The following is a 20832-nucleotide window of genomic DNA, read 5'->3' as shown; positions in this document are numbered from 1 at the left end:
CCAAAATTAATGCTTGCAAAAATGATAAAGAAATTTAAAAATAGCTTCACCAACAACAACAAATACTGCAACAACACTTTATTGATCAGTTTGAACAGCGCAGGAAAGAGTGGAGTGGTTGGCAAAATCTCGGAACATAAAAAATGGAAAAAAAATGTAAAAATACACACAATATCAAAATATGTTTGCAAACTTCTGCATTCTCTCATGTCAAGTTATACAATTGTGAAACACACTGCATATGGGTGGCATATGTTGTGAAATTAGATGGCACACTTCTAAAAAGCTACAAAGAAAAGCAACAAACAACCAAGGTTATTTTCCGCACACGTCAAGCATCACACTTTAATCAGCAAGGTACGCATCATGTGTACAAACAGTTCTAAATCTTTTATAAAAATATAAAGTTTTATTCATCAACAAACACTAACATACTTTACTATTTTGACATTTGTAGCTGAGGTGGCTTTTTGGTGGAAGTGGAAGGTGGAAGTTTTGCTTTGACAGCCTACCATTACCAACCCCCCCAGATATAAAACTTAATACAGAATTTTTCTAAATGAAACACACAAATCAACCAATTACCCTAAATAAGTACAAATCAATTAAAAAAAAAATCAAGTATTCTCTGTAAAAAATTAGAAATGGTCCACTAGCTTGTGGAGTGAAACGGAAATACTACAATTTATAAATAACCAGGATCTAAACTGTTCTGTTGACATGTGTATTGGCATTATTTGATATATTTTCCCTTTGTTTGTTGTTGTCTTTGTTAGAATCGAGCTTTTTTAAAATATATTTTCCACAGATATTATTTTACAGGACATGTCGACTTGTTCTCTGCCATTCCCTCGTTCTGGCAGAATATATCCCTGAGTGGCTGCCATGCATGCAGATGTTGTCTAGTCACTAGTGACACATTTAAAATGGTTCTTCAGATAGTAAAGATCATATTCATTGACATCTTTCTCTTTTTTGGCGGGATAGCGGAACGCAGAGTAGGCTTTGTCAGTCTCAGACTGTCCCCATGGTAACATTCCCTTAATCTTCGATGCGTGATTGATGATGACATCATCACACGAGCCCCCGTGAAGAGTGCCAAGCCCATCAATAAAAAATGCTGAAACCAAAATACGACAATTTAAAAGTATTATTATTACACTAACTCTCTATTATAAGTAATAATAAAACTCACAAAGTCATTTATTTATCTTTTAAAATATATATTTGTCACCTCACCTAAATGACCAACCCGAGCTAGACGTGGGTCAAAGGCCACTCTTCGTATCTTCTCTGTACGAGCCATGAAGAAATTAATGACAGCATCTGCAACCACACAATTTGGAAATCCCTCGATAACATGATGGTATCCGTTCCTTATGTGTAAGCAATCTCCCTCCTCATCACCTGCATCCGTGGATACGATGTGTCGATAGGTGGCAGTGTATCCCGTCACTTCCCTGACCCCACCTCCCACCTCACAATGCAAACACACACATACATGTACAGTTTATTACTGAATTAGTGAGGACCTCTGACAAGAACTATCACTTTTTAATACAAAATACAATGATTTACTAAACCTTTCCATAGGTTCCACACCCTGTGTTAACACTACAGACTGATTAAAATGTTTGTTCAGGTTTCCACTGGTGGATCTAGGGGTGGGGCCAGTTGAAATCTTATTGACCAAGTAAATAATGGAGCAACAGGATTAAAATTAATCTAGATTTACTGTAAAATTAAAACCTAAATCAAATGATAGCTTCAATATAAACCTGATTATTTTTAAACAAGGTTTACAGTTTGGTGCAATAGAACTATTAAATAAACCTTCATTTAATCTAGATTACGCCTAATCCTTGTTGGTGCAACCCAGCCTAAATCTCTGTTTATCATCGTCATGCATCATTCTCTAACTCATCTCCAGTGTTTTGTTCAGAAATCTAGTATAGTGCCAGCAGCAATTGAAAAGTAAAAAAAGAATTGCACACTATACTTGACCCCCCTCTGTAAATTCTGGCCCCATTGCTTTCAAAAACTCCTAGATCCGTCACTGCAAATGGCACCTTGGGTTTAATACTTTTAAACAAGTTTTAGGCCCGGTTTCACAGACATGGCTTAGTTTAAGCCAGGACTATGCCTTAGTTGAAGCCTTGTCTGTGAAACTGGGCCTTAGTGTTTTGTCAAGTCTTATCTTGGCTAGATATGGAATTTGGTGTTTGGCCGTTCACGCCTCCTTGAAAAACGTGTTCACTCGTGCTTGCTACTTTGCATTTTAACAGTGTGCACACGTGCTTGCTACTTTGCATTTTAACATTTTAGTCTTAGAAAAACCTTATTTGGCCCCTGTACACCTTAGCAAGCGTTTTAAGTAGGGATGTAACAATATCAAAATCTCACTGTACGATAATAGTATGTATGGTATGGTATAGTATGAGATGGGTCAAATGACCTAAAAATCCCTTTTATAAAATAAAATAATTGCACCAGATGGACCTTGCCAAAGGTAACAACATTTTTTTCTAACATTCTCAATGTTAGGCCCGGAAGACCTATCGTTTCATACAGTCATGTGACCACGATAATATTGAGACAATTTTGAACTCTAAATCATATCATGATTTAGAAACAAACATTAAAACATCAGGATTATACACTTGCAGTTTTGCTGGTGTTAATGTGCAGCCTTTGAATCAAAAGTGCAGTAGCTGACAGTGTCTGAGTAAAATGCGAAGGCCAATGAAATGAATGCATACATATAAAAAACGCCATTTCACCTTTAAAAAAAACCCTCATACAACCCACAATGGAACAAGACCGAAACCCACATCAGAACGACAAAGATGAGCAGCTATGAAGTGTTTGGTTCCAGAGTGGATATTTTTACTTCCTGTTTCGTTTTACTAACCCTACTTAAAATAAGTAAACAAATAAAATGTTGCTGATTAAGAAAAGGTGAAGACATACCAGCAACTACCAACATGCAGGTTAAGCCAATCTGACTCACTCACCAGGTCCAAAGTGGTTCTTTCCAAAATATCCACCATCTTTTCAAGTTTGGTGTTTGAGGTGAAAATAAAGTCATCATCCACCCAAAGCACGTATTTGGTCGTCACCTGAGAGACTGCCAGGTTGCGGCCAGCAAACCAGCCCTGTAATGAGGAGCAGACAGCACTTGAGACCATCCTTTTCACAACACTGAGGTCACACAACAATTACACAATTAACACAGAGATCAAGACAATTTTTGCAAGATGTAAAAAATACCGGTCCAGAAGCACACCCTCTTTACGTTTTTTAACACTAGACAAATGTTACAGCAAAATACATCCAACAGAATTTAAAACTGAATCAAGACGTTAAATCAAGCAGATGCAGGAAGAATAAAATTGATGAAGTATAAATATACCTTCCCAAAAGGCATGAGATAATGTTCAATGTAAGGGCCTTTTACTGGTTTTGGATCCTTGGTGTCATCAGCTATCACTATAGTTACAGTGGGGTAAAACTCTCGAATGCTGTCGATCAAGTCTTGAAGTTTATCATAGCGTAGAAATGTTTTTGTGGCAATGGTGACGAGAGTGCTGACATTGTAGTCTGTAAGAACATGAGTCGACCAATGTAAAATCCGTAAAACAGTGATAAAAAAAACTTTGGATTATCAATTGATAATTAATTATTATACCTCTTTTGGGTCCAGGGCTGTAGAATTTAGGCATCGGTGGATGTCTGATCTTAATAGTGAACAATGCTTGGAATCCAGTTGTTTTAAATTGAACTGTTTGAACAAAATAATAGTTTTATATTATTAAAAAAACTCTTCACACCCACTAGAACACACATCCCAGGCCGTGTACTAAGAGCGTGTGAAACTACAGTTTCATGGACTATAATGCATCATGCATTGCACCTAATGCAATAACCATCCATTCCCAAACTTACATACTTATATTTGTACTATGTGCATTATATGGTTGATCCAGTATACATACACGTTCATGTGTACACCTGCATATTTAATGTGTATGATCAACGTCTAATGTATACAGTCCTGCTCACCATTATTGGCACCCTTGGTAAATAGCAAAGAAGGCTGTAAAAATAAATCTACATTGTTTCTGCTTTTGATCTTTTATTTTAAAAATATACAATATTCCAACATTTCATTAAAGTAAAACAATTTGAAGTAGGGGGAATACCTACTTCACTAGAGTCCGATCGTCCATTATAAGAAAACAGCTTAACATAGCCTACCGAAACAACGACTACGCAAAACCAAATTTCTATTAAACCTAAATTGTAATAACCACTAGCTACTGTTAAAAGAGCAAGCCCTTATTCCGGCGATAACAACAGTCCCACGTTAAGCTTGTTTAATTTAAAGAAACAACATAACGTGCCTCAAGACAGCGACAAACTGAGAACATAAAACTTTTCTGTTATCATGTTTATGTTTGATATCAGTGATAAACAAAATGTATTTAATTTGGTTATCCGTGGTTGTTGTTTTTCCGTGGTTGTTGTTTTGGTACGTTAAACTGTTTCCTTGTAATGGATTTTGGGGAATAAAGGCTTAGCGCAAGACTTTTACTTTATCTGTTTAATAAGGGCTCGTTCTTTTAACAGAAGCTAGTGTTAATTACAAGTAAGGTTTGACAGAAATTTGGGCTTACCTGGTCATTGTTCAGGTCATTAAGCATAAGTAGGCCTACTTTGAGTTTGTCATAGTGAATTCCTATGGAGAAAATCACTTGCTGCAGTCCATGTGATTGAAAACAACCTTTCAGTGAGCTATTTTTTGAAGTGTGCACGTTCAACAAGACTACCCAGCAGGCCCTGCCAGGTACAGAAGGGGGGGCTAGCAGTTCCCTTTCTGTCGGTCTCTCGAAATTGTGTCGAGCCGACAGATGGGGTTCGCTCTTGAGAACCTATCAACTTCTGACTAGCTTTCACATGACACAGCAAGATGGCACCTGTGATGTTGGCATGCCGTCTGCTGCTCCTCATTTTAGGTATATGGATGGCTGTCTGGCCTCTGAAATGTGATGCACTTTTTTCTAATACCCGCCAATCCTTTTTGTATATCCGAGCCCCGTTTGTGGATAGCTATAATAAGTCGGACATGGAACGCGTTTTCAATCAAACGCACGGGGAATTCTTCATGGACATTCCGGCGTGCATACAGCGTCTGCCTCTCATCACTGCGCGGAGAAAGCGCAGGAGGAAACGCGGGTGTCGAGGAGGTCTGAAGGCTCACCTCCGAGCTGGCTCCTGACCAGGCCCTTCCAACGAGTCCTTCTGCCGTAGATCTACAGGTGGCTTATACCTCTGCTCCCCGTGTCTATCTCCCCCGGTCCTGTGGACGGCCCTCCCCGGATCGGCCCCTCTCGCCGGTGCTGCGGAGTGACACCTGGTGCCCTGCGCTCGCTAAGCAGAGCTTCGCTTTCTCCAGAGGTCATTCCTCCACCCTTCCTGCTGAACGACTACTTCACTACCAATAATATGGATTTTATGTTTATCACCAAATCCTGGACCAAGGTGGGAGATTTAACTCCTTTTTCTGACCTGGTTCCGGCTGACTGCTTCTTTTTTAATTCTCTTCGCCAAAATAGGAAAGGGGGAGGCTTAGTATCTATTTTAAAAGACTCTTTTCGTGATCGCTGTCAGCTTGTCTCAGTGGATGTGTGCTCAAGCTTTGAAGCTCAATTAATACATCTTGACTGGAATGGTCCTGTTTTAGTCGGGGTGATTTATCACCCCCCTCACGCAGCAAAGGACTTCATACAGCAACTTTCAGAACTTATTGGCAATATCGCAACAAAATACGACCGCTTTATGTTGGTGGGTGATTTTAATATTCATGTGTGCTGCCAGTCTAACCCGCTATCAAAGGAGTTTATCAATCTAATTGACTCTTAATTTGGTTCAGTGGATAAATGACTCCACTCATCTCCAGGGACACATTCTAGATCTTGTACTCTATCATGGGTTTGATGTTTCTGACATTGAGATTTCTGATTTTATGCTCTCAGACCACAAGCCGATTTTATTTTCCATGTCACTTCCTAATGTGTCTCATGCTACTAAGAATGATATATTGCTATCTCGGTCATATTCCTCCAAATTTGTGCCTAATTTTACTCAGTGTTTTTTAGAGTCTAGCTCTCATTTATTTATAGACTCATCTCTACCGGACCTGGATGCTGACCAGCATTTAAGTCTACTAAATTCTGCATGGCGGGATGTTTTAGATGTCACTGCCCCACTAAAGCACTATAAGCACAAAAATAAGACAGCTCAGTGGCAAAACTCGGACACTCGTCTTCTGCGTCAAGCATGTAGAAAGGCAGAGTGCAAATGGAAAAAAGATAAATTGCATATTTCATTTCAGTTATTTAAAGACAGTTTAACATTTTATCAGTCCGCTGCAAAATCTGCTAAAGCTTCTTATTTCTTTGACTTGATTTTAAAACACCTATCCACTCCTAGAATACTGTTTTCTACTATAAACTCTGCTATTAATCCCACTGACAACACCTTGGCTGGTGCCTCTGATGCTCTATGTGAGGGTTTCTTGAAACACTTCATCTATAAAATTTAAAACCTGAGACCCATAGTAAATTCCTCCCAGACTGTATCTCCTCAGCTCTCTCCGCATTCTGTTTCTTGGGTTGAATTTGAACCCATTACTCTACAATCACTCAAAGACACTAAGGCTAAAATAAAACCCTCTTTCTGTCCACATGACACCATACACCCTAAATTTCTAAAACTAATCATTGATACTGTAGGGCCAGGCCTTATGTCTTTTGTCAATAAATGCCTCTCTACTGGCTCAATTCCTGCTACTCTGAAAGTAGCTACTGTCACCCCACTTCTCAAGAAGCCCTCACTGGACCCTTCTAAGTTGAACAATTTTCGTCCCATTTCTGTTTTGCCTTTTATTTCAAAAGTATTGGAAAAAACTGTGCTTGACCAACTGCAGTCCTTCCTTAAAAATAATTGCATTACAGAAATGTTTCAGTCTGGTTTTAAGCCTGCCCATAGTACGGAAACAGCCCTTCTTAGAGTGTTAAATGATATTCTCTTAGCTACAGATTCTGGTGATTCTGTGGTCCTGGTTCTTTTAGATCTTTCAGCAGCATTCAATACCGTGGACCACTCTATTTTAATATCCCGTTTAGAGTCTGATGTGGGCCTGAAAGGGACAGTTAAGTGGTTTCAGTTTTTTCTATCTGACAGACATTTCTCTGTTAGATTAGGTAATTTCTCATCCTCCACTGCCCCACTCATATGTGGCCTGCCTCAAGGCTCAATATTGGCTCCCTCCCTCTTCTCCCTGTACATGCTTCCTCTGGGCTCCATCTTTAGACGGCATGGGGTATCCTTTCATTTTTATGCTGACGATACCCAGATCTATTTACCCATTAAGAGGAATGACCCCTCAGCTCTGAATACCCTTTCAAGCTGTATAGAGGAGGTTAAAATCTGGCTAGGTAAAAAAAAGTTAACGTTAAATGAAGATAAAACTGAGGTGATTCTTTTTAGTCCGTCTGCTTACTCTCAGGCCACCAGTCCTGATTTGGGCTGCCTATCAACTTTCATGTGCGTAATTTGGGTGTCCACTTCGATGAGTCGCTAAAACTCGACAAGCATATCTCCACTGTAATTGGCTCAAGCTTCTACCAACTCCGCCTGCTGTCTAACATCAAACACTTCTTAAACGCTTCTATGTTAGAGACAGTTGTTCATGCGTTTATCACTACACGCTTGGACTACTGCAACTCACTGTATTTTGGTATTGCTCAGTCACAAATTACCCATCTACAACTGGTTCAGAATGCTGCTGCGAGATTCATTACAAAAAGTCGAAAATATGACCACATCACCCCTATTATGAAGACCCTTCACTGGCTGCCTATCCAACACCGAATTGTTTTTAAAATCCTCTTATTGGTCTATAAGTCCCTGCATAACCAAGCCCCCAGTTATTTGTCAGAGCTGCTGCATCCCTACACCCCCATTAGAAACTTGCATTCCAGCAACCTGAATCTCCTTATGGTTCCCAAGTCCAGACTTAAATGTAGAGGAGACCGAGCTTTTTCTGTAGCTGGCCCTATGCTGTGGAACAATCTGCCAATAGAGGTCAAAGTGGCCCCCTCTTTTCTCATTTTTAAATCTCGTCTAAAAACGTATTTATTCGATCTGGCCTACCATTAAGGGTGTGTTTTCCACTGGTTTTTATTGTTTTTGCTTTTATTACTGTTTTTGTAGTTTGAAATGAGATGTATGAGATCTTAATTAAAATGTACAGCACTTTGGTCAATCGTGTGGCTGTTTAACAAGTGCTCTATAAATAAATGAACTTGAACTTGACTAGTTTAGAAAATGCCAATGAAATTGGCGAATGAAATTTGCATGCCGGACTCCGCCCTCGGATATCCAGGTATAAAAGGGAGATGGCGTGCTGCATTCATTCACCTTTTGTTCTTCAGAGCCTTCACACTGATCGACTTCGAGACTTCAAACTCTACGCCGAATTACTGCTGGAATCTTACCACATGGTGCAGCGGACTGTGCCTTCCTGCAGCGACTTCTCACCTCCAAGAGGGTAGAGGACCTACAAGCACCCTCCGTGTCCACAGATTGCCTAGAACTCAGGCCCGGTGATTCTCACGTTATCCTGGGACCCCGGCCTGGCTACGTGCCCAAAGTTCCCACCACTCCCCCTAGAGACCAGGTGGTGAACCTGCAGGCGCTCCCCACCAGGGAGGAAGACCCAACCCCATCCGTGTTGTGTCCAGTACGCGCACTGCGCCTCTACTTGGACCGCACGCAGAGCTTCAGAAGCTCTGAGCAGCTCTTTGTCTGTTTTGGAGGTCAGCAGAAGGGGAGGGCTGTCTCCAAACAGAGGCTGGTGCACTGGATCGTGGATGCCGTCACTACGGCATATCGATCTCAAGATCGCCCCTGCCCGTTAGGAGTGAGGCACACTCCTCATGGGCACTGGCTCAGGGCGCCTCTCTGGCAGACATCTGCAGAGCTGCGGGTTGAGCTACGCCCAACACCTTCGCGAGGTTCTAATACCTACGCGTGGAACCGGTGTCAGCCCGCGTCCTGCAGGGCAATGTGTAGGGCCAGCAGCCGGTAGGGCGTATGCCTGCGAAAGCCCTTCCCCCTTCCTCTAGGGGGATCAGCGGCTATTTACGCCTCCCTTCTTTCCCCACTGGGTAAAGAACAGGCATTCCATCCATCACTAAACACCTTCCTGGGGGCAGGATGGGCAGAGCAGCCCTGCCCCCTTAGGCTGGGGAACAGTTGAGTTATCTACCACATAGCTCTAACCAGACCTAGTGCTACAGACGTGGTATGTCACCACGGATGTCACCTAAATTCCGTGATGGAGGGAACGAGACGTTGTGTCCTTCTTGCCACAACGCTGGCCGCCTGCCGCAGCGGTCGAGGGATGCTCAGGCTCCTCAGACCAAAAGGTGAATGAATGCAGCACGCCGTCTCCCTTTTATACCCGGATATCTGGGTGCGCAGTCCGGCATGCAAATTTCATTTGCCAATTTCATTGGCCTTTTCTAAACTAGTCAGAAGTTGATAGGTTCTCAAGAGCGAACCCCATCTGTCAGCTCGACACAACATCTCGTTCCCTCCATCAGGGAACTGAGGTTACATCCGTAACCAAGACGATATCCTGGGAGGGAATATATGCCAACCACACATATAGCCACAGAAAAAATTAAGAGACCATTTCAAAAGTATTTCCATTTTTTTCTGATAAGAATGTGTTTTGGTAAAATGGTCTTTTTTGTTTATTTTTGTGAACTTCTGACAACAATTCTCCCAAATTCCATATAATAATGTTGTTTTTATTTGCAAAAAATTAACTGGAGAAAACAGGTCAAAACAACAGAAAAGTTTATATGAGATTTTTTTTACTGAAACATCTAAAAAAACAAGTTATAATATTCTGATTTTACGACACAATTAATTTTACATTCTGTTTATAATAAACACAAAGCACGCACGCCTTTACACATTATTTTTCTTCCACCTGTAGTATGTAGCATGTTTCAATGTTACAAACTAAAGCCGCTTTGTGAGTGAAGAGTGAGGTTGCTTTCAGCTAATTTTTGGTGATTTTTTTTATTCTCTTTGGGTGGGCAAGACAGACGTTTAGGGGGGCTCAGCCCAACCCTGCCCATGCCTAGAGCCAGCCCTGCTACCCAGAGCATGCTGCAACAAGAATTAATATTTGACTTGTTGAGTAAATCATTCTCGGGGAAATCTAAACCTATTTGTTTAGCGCCGGAGTTGCAGTGTAGGGATCATGTTTTTGTGCAAACCCCAGTTCCATTGTATTGGTAATGTTTGCCTAAGAAAGCTTTGTCTTTCAATGTGTTCTGAATCTCTTACCTACATCTGCTGTGTTGGGGTGGAACTGTGTGTTTGTGTAGGTGACAAACTGCAGCTGTCTGTTTAGCAAGGCCAGTGATTCGCTCACAAAACTAATGTGCATCTCTCCTTCTCCACTGATCTGCACTCCATCCACCAGCACTGCCGTATCAAATGTTCCCATCGTAGCTGTTAGATCTACCTGAAATTGGCACTTTTTGAAAAATACAGTTTGCTTGGCCAGACAGAGACGAAATGGACATTTAATAATATTTAATATATATTTAAAAAACATAAATTTGATTTTAATATTTTTTACTAGCATGTATAGAGAGAACATGTTAGATAAGAGTACAATAAACTGTCAGTTATACAGCATATGATCCCTGTCATTTAAAAAAATATTTGACCACTGAATGATCCATTTTCTATTAATTCTTAGGGGCTGTGTCCACCGAGGCGCATTTACGTAGCTTAAAACGGCAGGAGCTCGGCTGAAAACGCTCGCTGCAGGCTCAGCGTTCTGCCCAAAGTTGAGCATTTTTCAACTCTGGGCACCCGGTCGAACGCCGGCGCTGATCGTGGGAAAAATGCATAGCACCAGCGATGAGCGCGGAAAAAAACGTAAACTTATGTTTTTTTTAAATGGAGTTTCCGTTGAAAACAATTGAAAAAACACGTCGGCCGCAGGCGTAAAGGCCTCGGTGGACACAGCCCCTTATGATGTAAATTTTACAAAAACAAATGATGAAGCAAGCAAGCATGAAGGTCCACCGACCCAGCCCTTAAAAACATCCATGTGAAACCATGGTATGTAAGCAGAACGTACAAAAAGAAACCCACACAAATGAGAATTTCAGGCAAATTTTTACAAATTACCCACCAATTCACTAAAACAGATCGTAGTTACGAATTGCCATGAGATTATTTTGAATGACCAAAGAATGCAGTATTCCAGACAGCCACCTAATAATACTTATACATTACCACATAAAACACAAAAATTGTAAACTTACCAAATGATGTCTCCCTTCGGATTTTACATTTAGACTCAAACCTTAAACATAAACACAAAAACACGGGCTTATTGTGTGGCTTTGGTCATGTGTCATTCTTAGTACAGAGATTTATGCCGATAAAGGCTATTTTCACAGTTTAGTAATCTACCATGTTTGACATCACATTTGCAATTACAGCTCTGTGTTAAAATTATTATTTTTGCTGTGTTCAAGCTCAATATATTTATCTACAAATATTGCTACAAGTCGATACCTCTGAGTCAGAGGCTGTGTTTATTTGTCATTGAGATTTCACAGAACACGTATAACGGGGAGGATGGCTTTGGTTACAGATAATGATACACTGGGAACTATATTCGCCACAGCCATGTTGAAATCAAGGCAGCGGTGGGAGGTAAGCCACGGTCAGAATCAGATGCAGGCTACAACTGTTTGGACTACCGAGCTGGAGTTATTAAAACGATTAATGATCTTATATGTGAAAGTATAAGCAGAGGATGTTTGTCAAATTACACAAGCTTTTACTTGACCACTTCAGCCGTATCATCATATATTAAAGCTGCGGTGGATTTCACGTGCGCACACACACACTGACTCTAACAGTGTTTTTAAACACATCATTTGTTTATTTATGTCACAGACACATAAAATAAGGACATAAGTAAGTTACTATGATCAAAAGCGATCACACACCCATTCTTGTCTATTTGGGTTGGTTCGGCTGCAAGTGACAGCGAGTAATTTCCTTGGTTTGCGCCCTAAATAGCATGCTTACTGACATCAGCTAAGCCTATTAGCAACACTAAACAAGCTTTTTTCTGTGTGTAAATTATATACACGGTGTATTCAGAGCTCCGTTTTAAGATTACCAAAGTGATTACTTGGAATTTTTATGTCATTTATACATTAATATCAACTGTAACAGGCAACTAATGTAAACAGGAATCTGTGATTCTCTGACAATATGCAAAAGCATCCTAAACTACAGTTATGCCCTTAAGTTTCATACCCCTTGCAGAATATGCAAATTTTGAATCATTTTATCAAAAGAAGGATCTGGGTTCATAGAAATTGCATGTTAATTTTATTTAGTGCTGTCCTGAATAGGCTATTTCACACAATAAAAGTTTACAAATAGCCTACTCCAGGAGACAAACTGTATGAATTTATACTGATTACCACATTAAAAAAATGTACATACCCTTGAATCTTTATTGTCTGTCGTTACCTGAATGATTAACGACTGTTTTCATGTTTTGTGATAGTTGTTTGTGTCTTGTTTAAGTGATTTTTAAGGTAATTGCGACTTTTTGTCACACTGACTCACACTAAAGCATTTAGATTAAGTTACAAAAATTGTGTAATCTAGAAACGTTACAGATTACTTTTTAAAGCATGTATTTTGTAATCTGTACTGAAATACATTTTAAAAGTAACCTTCCCAGCCCTGACCCCGCGTTACTTTGTGCCCCGTGCTCCCCTACAGCTGAAGTGGTCAAGTAAAACATCTTGTGATTTGACATACATCCTCTGTAGGTTGCAAATAATGATACACTATAAAGAATATCCACGATCATTTTGTGGGAAAATGAACGAATGACGCAAGAGTAAACTTTCCGCTGTATTTGTCATCTGCTCCGCAGTCTGACAGGCGTCGCACAGACGAGGGAGAATAATGATAGCGGGCGGGGTTTCTGTGAAGTTGTAGGGTAAATGTAGATAAACTGGCTGGATTGCATTTACATTACACTAAGAACCGATCACAACACGTCCTCGACTACATCTGGATCAGGACACGCTGGGAGGTCAACATTCCGATCAGAAGTGGGTTTACACTTGTCTTTTCAATGTGTATGTGGACAACATCCAGATACAGGTCGCATGTTAATGACAAATATAAATCACACGAGTTAATAAAACTTGGACTTGCTAAGCAACAAGACACTGATAATTAGGTCCTTGTACAACTATTCCCCAAACAAGTGAGATTCCACCTAATCCAGTTCAGTGCACACATGATCAACAAGCAGGTGCACAGCTGTTATATATGAAGCTGTTGGTTAGATAACTATGACTAAATATGGCACCTATTGGTTTTAATGGTTGCAGCATGTGATCATCGAAAAATAATGTCTATAAAAATGTTTCCCTATTAAAAATATAAAGATGTCTATCACACATCTGTGAACAACATCCAGAGCTAACACAATAGGCTATTTTCATTGCAAATATTTTCTTCTTTAGTCCTATTTTACCACAAATAATCCTTTAATGGTTGCTTTAAGTTGAGTAACTCTATAAGCAGTAATTTACCGGGTATTAGAATGGTCCTGGTTGGTCTGACTTCCACACCCTGAGTAGGGTACTGGAGAGGGTTGTTGGCATCAGCTAAGATAAGCGAGTCTGCAGCAGTGAAGGTCCTTAAATGAACAGAGAAAACAAATCAGAGAACTGATTCAACTTATTATGGCGTGGCCATTATTTAGCTTTTTAATGACTCATCATAACTCCTGTATGGCTTTATTTCTCAGTACTGCTAGTTTTGCACAGAAAGCTCACTGCTATTTTCTAAACAGTACAGTAAACGGTGACCCATAGATGGCAAAGTGAGGCAAGGCAAGATTCTCAGAAAATAACACATCCCGCAACACAGCCTACTTTCATTTTGCTTTTGTAAGTAAGTAAGTACATTTATTTATAAAGCACATTTAAGTTCAGCATTACATTGACCAAACTGCTGTACAAAACCAACAATAAATACAACAACTTCTAAAATTCCATAAACAGAGAGAGAGAAAAACCCTTAACAATAACAATTATTAAACAAACTTAATAGTCAGGAAAGGCCAGAGAATAAAAATGTGGTCTGGACTTAAAAATAGAAACAGAAGGAGCACTCTTGATATCAGGTGGCAACTGAAGCTTGGTGTCTTTTCTGAAGTGTGAATAACCAGGTTATATTAGTTTGAGGGGACAGTAAATGATGGACTACATAAGGGGATAGTAAATTGGCAGAGCATTCATTTTTGGGTGAACTATCCATACAAATAATGAACTGTACTTAAAGACAAAATGAGTGATATTTCGGTGCGCAGGCGCCATTGTTAAGGGTATTTAGCGGTGCTTTTGGACATACCTCTTAAGGAAACTGTGGTACTCCTTATTCCTGTATTGTTTTGCTCTTTGCAGGTCTGCGCCTTGTAACATTGTATTTAGCCGAGTAGCTGATACTTGAGGAAACAATTGCTGAGCAAAGGGGAAATGAATGGGGGATCTGTCGCTTTCACAAACACATCCATTAATGGCAAGGGTTCTGTTTGAAAGTAAGTAAATGAGATTTTAATTACAGTATATAGAACTACGTAAATCAGTACAAAAACACACTTTCAAATACATGAAATTAAAATGAAGACATTAGTACAATTAAAATAAGCTTAAAGGACAATTGTGTAATTTTTAGCGGCATCTAGCGGTGAGGTTGTGAATCCAGTACCTCAGAGATGACGTATTTTTGTAGGCTAACCCGGAAGTAAGCGCCGCACTGGTTCCCTCGACCGAAAGCCTATGCATTTTTCCCATAGACTTTTGGAAGACCGCAAAAAATAAGATCTGTTATTATCAAAGGTTTATGATGTTTACACGTTTTGTCTATCAAGATAATCTTTACAAATTAACACAATATTTGTTACTTTTGAAGCTGAAATACAATCGGCAGAACAAAAAGCTAACACGATGCTATAAACAGACTACACTTAAGGTCGCTCGATATCAACGTCACCACCACCAAGTAGTGCTGGGCAATCTTCCCAAAAAAGGATATCACAATTTTCATAAAGAATCTCGATCCACGATCTGAATTGAAATACAGGGCTGTACATTAACTTTTTTGCACATAGCACTGGTGCTACAGAGGTTTAAAGTTTTGTAGCACAGGCCAAACAATTATACAGGTAGCACAAGTATAAAACGTCTGTTATCATTTTTAAAAAAACACAAATGCAGATCATCACATAAATAGACTGGTTATCAACAAAGGACATTAATGTTATATACAGTACAAATGGATCAATTAAAGGGCCATATAATTTTTAGTTTATCCATTTTTAATGTTCTGTGTTGTCCATTTTTTACTATACAATAGTAATATATTTGTCCACATAAAAATACTGTAGTAGCTTATACTATAGCATTTACTAGGCCTATAGTAAACTGCAGTAAAATTCCTAGATAATATAGTGTTTTTGAACCTTACTATAGTAAATATTAAAGTATACTACAGTTGATCAATTGCAACAAGAATACCACAATTAGCTATATCAAATACTATAGAACACTACAGTATTTTTTCATTCGAGCGTTTAGGTCAGTGTTTCCCAACCCTGGTCCTCGGGGCACACCTTCCAGAATGTTTTAGATCTCTCCCTATATAAAACACCTGATTCAACTCATCAATTTGAGTTTTAGTGTATGGTTCAGTGATGATAGTTTTTCGAAAACAGTTAAATGCACCTGAAATAAACTCTCAGGGAAACTCTGGACATGATGCTCATGTGTTTATGTCCTCATACAGTGAGACAAATACAAATCCATGAGCGTCACACGTGTAGCACTTTAAACTGTGCAACACATTCACTCATACACGCAGAACCGGCAGTTGACAGATTTAAATAGCAGGATTCTGCGTCCGCATCACAGAAATCATAGGGCTCGAGATATAGGCTATATGAACTCAATGCAAACGAGTTTCAATCGCAAAATAGACTAAAACTAAGTAAATTAGCGGTGCGCCATCGATTAAGTCACACACAAACAAGGACTAACACACTTTACAAAAAACAAGCCACTCTGTCTAATGAAGTGTTTCTCAACCGGGGGTACGCGGACCCCTAGTGGTCTGTGGCGTAATTGCAGGGGGGTCCGTAGAACCTTTAAAAATGTTATATTATTATCTTGCATTTTGAAATTAACACCCACCAGACGCAGATAAAAATCAACCGAGTCTGCTATTGCAGTCAAATTAATTGCCAAATTAGAAACTCAGAAGTGTAACGGAGGCCTTCTATTGTGAGAAAGTGTGCATGTGCAAACAGCAATCTTTGTTAGATCACTCATCTGTTTCCGACACCTGACCGACTGGCCTTTATCGTAGCGGTTTCGCGTCAGATCAGTTGTAAGGAATTCGTCAGGTCAGGTGCAACCGACCATTCACTCAACTCCTCCCCCCTCCCTTTCGATGCACTACGGTGGCTGACACAGGATTAAGATGAAGTCACATTTTCGCTTCTTCCCCGATTGAGATAAAGTATTTACGAAGTGCGCTCTGTAGAGTAGTTCATCTGTTTAGGGTTATTGTAGAAACAAAATGGTGAATTCCATGCAAGGGGAATAGTAGATAGAAATAGCTCATCCTAAGGTAATAAAAACATAACGCTTCATTACGTAAGATCTTTATACGCCTCTGAACACATAGTTATGTATATTATATTGCAATTAGATCCTCCAAAAAATTACACACTGGTCCTTTAAGATTGCAAGAATATGAATTTGAAGTGAATAGTTCAGATTATAGATGGTTTCAGCATCATTACGGCAACAATATAAAAAACCCATTACGTGGCCCAAACTTCTCTTCCGGGAAACCTCCGCAAAGAATCAATATTATAACCAAACACAGACTGGAAGTTGAAGAGGGAAGGGGCAAAATCCAACCAAACATCATGTTATTCATTAACTTATCAAAGAGTGCAGCGTGGAAGCGAAATATCAGTTAAAGAGGCCAGTGGCCTGAGGTTAGAAACCCGTAGGTTTTTCTGTTTGACTATGAAATTAAGTGGGAGCGTCTAGCTGTATATCATATTCATGGTCACATTACACGGCCAACAGCCCCAATTCCAGTGCTCGAATTTGGAAATTTGGTTGGTAGGAAAATCTTGGTAGGTGCTCTGTGGTTGTTTATATAAGATTATCAGTCAGTCGACTCATGCAGCAAAACAAAACTACGCTGGTCAACAGTATGTGTGTCAACAACAAATCTGTACACACCTTAAGATGTTTTCTTTGATGCGATAAGGAATATTGTCATTTTCATATTTCATCTGTCGTATCCTCTCATCCAGTAGCTTCTTTAAAGTGTCTCGTCCCCGTATGTCAATTGTAGCGATGGACCCTGAGTTCCAGTGGTAAATCAGTATGACTGTGAGCGGGAATACCACCAGCAAAACTGCCAGTGCTTTCTTATTCATAACACGCATAATCACCTGTGTACAAAAATGCTGAAAAACAAGTCAGATAATATTAAGACTTTCATTTAGGATTTTAAGTGATTCAAAGCAACAGTCCATTTTCAATCACCATCAGGTAACAGATATAATCTTTAAAATAATCAGCACACATATGATAGTGACAGTTAATGAATTCATCGCTCTAATTCTTAATTTGCATTCATCTATTTTATGGTACAGAATTCTGTACCTTAGCTTACTAGCAGAAACCGAAAGCTGTGCGAGTTCAAATGCAAAGCATACCAGGCTCATTTCCTTACATTTGAGTGTTTTTTTTTTCCTTTTCAAAAAAATCTAGTAAAACTTGATTTTAAAAATGCTGCCGTACTGTTTGTCAAATTCTACATCCTGCTTCTCAAAAATGGCACTTTAGAAGACTTTGGAGCATGACGTTAATAAGTACATCAATGCTCATTTGTGAGGCTCCCACAAATTTGCTATGACAGCTGTCAAAATATTTGCAAAACCTCATCTTTGGGCAGCACTCTCTAAGGTACAAACTCTTTAACATCAGCACTCCGAGATGTACCTTATCTTCCCATAAAGGAAACATATCATCGACCGCAAGGGCACAATAGTTGTTCTGTCTCAGTGACAAGATGCATTTTTTCTGATGTGAATTATAAGCAAATTAGCCAGTGGAATACTCATTCTGTCTGTGCACATGTAAACAGAGCTGAAACTGGCTACCTAGAAACAAGAAGTCTAATTGGAAGATAAGGGCCCGGTTTCGTAGACAAGGCTTAGAGCAAGCCAGGACTTTGATTAAATTAGGCTATTTAAGTCGCTTTTATTAAAATGCCTTTGATAAAAACATTACTGGTGTGCATCTTGAGACAAAACAATGGCAATTACATATTTAAAGATATGTCAGGGCAATTTATTATCAAACTTTCATTTTAGTCTAGGACTAGTCCTAAGCCTCGTCTGTGAAACCGGGCAAAAGTCTAACAGAGCTGAGAGGAACCTGGATTTACGGCTGTTAATGCAAAATAGTACCCTAAAGGTGGAAGATACAAGATAGGTTCTCAATTATTTAAATTACAGAAGAGCGAAAGAAAGAAACACAACCAGTGCAGTTAACATTGCAGTAGTGTTTCATCCTTTTGTTGGTTTACATGCCAAAGAAATGAAAACAATTTTGCATGTGTCAGTCAAAGGTTTTATGACCAGCTTTTAGACAGGCAACATGCACAAATAATATTTCTCTGTCAAATATTCAATATTTATCACGTGTTGAATTTAATATACCCAGATGGAATATACAGTATACCCAAACTTTGGTTTCTTCTCCCATTAAGCCATGCTAGAACTTTTATAAAAATAGCCTATTAAAAACAGTAAAATGAAAACATTAGCAAGTACAGGCAGTACAATAATCTAAACAGAGTATTGGTAGTACACACTACACAGGCATCGGTTTCTCAAAAAGCAGTCAAAAGTTTTTAAGTTGTGCCACAAGTCACACCAACACATCTCAACACACTCATCGAATCAATCGCCAAGTCTATTCTTGTGTCTATAAATATAATTTATTCTTTATGTGGTCAGATAGCTATATTCTCTTCTCACCCGGATGGATATAGCCTGTTAATATCAAGGCACTTGGCTTTTACCTCCGCAAATGTTTTCAAGTGACTCAAACAAACAGATGTAACATGTATATTTTTACTGACTAATAGTACATGACCAAATGTTCATAATATAAAACATATTGCCTTACCCTAACCTAACGTTGAGAAAGCCCAAATTCCATCTCACGTGAAGATTTGTGTTACGACAGTGAAACCGACCTCCTTCCGTCTGCTTTAATAGGCTAAGCCAACAGCAAACGAGTCAGAAAATGCGCATAAAGAAGTTTGAAAAGTTAGCATAATTTGAATAGGCAAAATCATACAAGCGTAGGTTTTTTGTACTGTCATAGATAACATGACATATATATGTATATATAGCCTATATATAATTTTACAAGATGTTTTATATTTATTACATGTAGCCTAAAGTAGCTACAAAAAACAACGGTAACTCACCAGCAATAAGTAAATGTACAGTTTAATCCAAAAACTATAGGAAGATTATAAGAAGTAAAAAAGCGTGGAACCGCAGTGAGTGTCACGTGTATTTTCACTTGTGGGTGCGCATTGTGATTGCTTGGGTTCGCCTCTGCAATGGTTGCCAGATACTTAAAAAACACCAGTTACTCTCAGTAATTATTAATACACCTACCGCGATGCTGCAAAAATACAATTAAATATGACGTTGTGTTACTGCATATAGTTTATTTCAAATGTATGATCTTTTAAACACACGATGGATGTGCTAAAAACAAGCACTAGTGCACCTGGAAAATAAAAAATTAACAGAGGATTAATATGGTCTTTTATAACAAAGTAATTAGGCCTATGTCATGTTTATCATTGTGTTGTATGTATCACACGTTGTGCCTATTTGTGTGTACATACGTAAAAGATTATGCAGCCAAATGTAATTATTTCTGAAATAATTATTTCTGAATTGCCATTACATGGCAACCTTCAAATGCGTGCATTTCAGAGGAAATGTCAAGCTTGGCTACGTTTTATTTCCAGTAGGGCCTACAAGTTTATGGAGGACTAAACCTGCAAAAATTATAAATAAATAAATGTATAAATAAATAAATATATAAACGAATAAATGTAATAATATGAAAATAAATAAAGGAATGAATGGTTTGATAAAACAAAATAATTCGTTTTAGCTATTATTGATCTTAGCTTTAACTTTTCTTTTCATTTTTTAAATTGATTTATTATTTTTTGTGTCCATTTTTTATTATTTTTAATTATTATTATTTTTTATTTTTAGATTATTTTATTTATCATTTCCTTTTATTTTTACATTTATTTATTTATACGTTTATTTATTTTTATATTTATTTATTATCGCATGTATTTATTTCCACTTTTATTTATTTATTCTTGTATTTATTCTTACTTTTCTGTGTCTTGTATGATAATTAGATGGGTTGGTCTTGCCTACTATTGGTTCAGCGTAGATTGAAGCGTTTGATCGATTACTCTTGACTTGTTTTGGACTAACGTCACGTCACTCACTGATCGTTTGCTTCGTGTATAACGTTTATGGCG

General features: G+C 38.7%; 1 protein-coding gene across 2 annotated transcripts; it reads right to left on the bottom strand.

The window, feature by feature from the left end:
• Positions 1-63: 63 nt before the first annotated feature.
• Positions 64-19851, bottom strand: b4galnt1a (beta-1,4-N-acetyl-galactosaminyl transferase 1a). Of its 2 annotated transcripts, XM_057363371.1 has the most exons (12): positions 19738-19851; positions 19431-19523; positions 17469-17698; positions 14563-14739; positions 13740-13846; positions 11424-11464; positions 10429-10609; positions 3689-3781; positions 3413-3600; positions 3015-3155; positions 1240-1477; positions 64-1120 (listed from the first exon to the last, which is right to left on the bottom strand). In XM_057363371.1, the coding sequence occupies exons 3-12, from the start codon at positions 17675-17677 to the stop codon at positions 903-905; spliced, it is 1593 nt and encodes a 530-aa protein (XP_057219354.1). In that variant the 5' UTR covers positions 17678-17698; positions 19431-19523; positions 19738-19851; the 3' UTR covers positions 64-902. The 2 variants fall into 2 exon arrangements, with proteins under 2 accessions (XP_057219354.1, XP_057219355.1); XM_057363372.1 differs by lacking the exon at positions 19431-19523.
• Positions 19852-20832: the final 981 nt, after the last annotated feature.

This window comes from Triplophysa rosa, linkage group LG21, assembly GCF_024868665.1.
Source record: "Triplophysa rosa linkage group LG21, Trosa_1v2, whole genome shotgun sequence".
NCBI classification, from domain to species: Eukaryota; Metazoa; Chordata; class Actinopteri; order Cypriniformes; family Nemacheilidae; genus Triplophysa; species Triplophysa rosa.
Note: the sequence above shows the minus strand (reverse complement) of the source record. Positions and strands in the feature narration are given on the sequence as shown.

Bases quoted from the DNA above. Each gene is read 5' to 3' on its own strand.
- b4galnt1a (XM_057363371.1), bottom strand. From the start codon at position 17,677: ATGCGTGTTATGAATAAGAAAGCACTGGCAGTTTTGCTGGTGGTATTC. The intron at 11,465-13,739 runs GTAAATTACTGC...TTTATGTTTAAG, and splicing joins CAGGACCATTCTAATACCCG to GTTTGAGTCTAAATGTAAAA. The intron at 1,121-1,239 runs GTGAGGTGACAA...TTTTGGTTTCAG, and splicing joins AGCTCGGGTTGGTCATTTAG to CATTTTTTATTGATGGGCTT.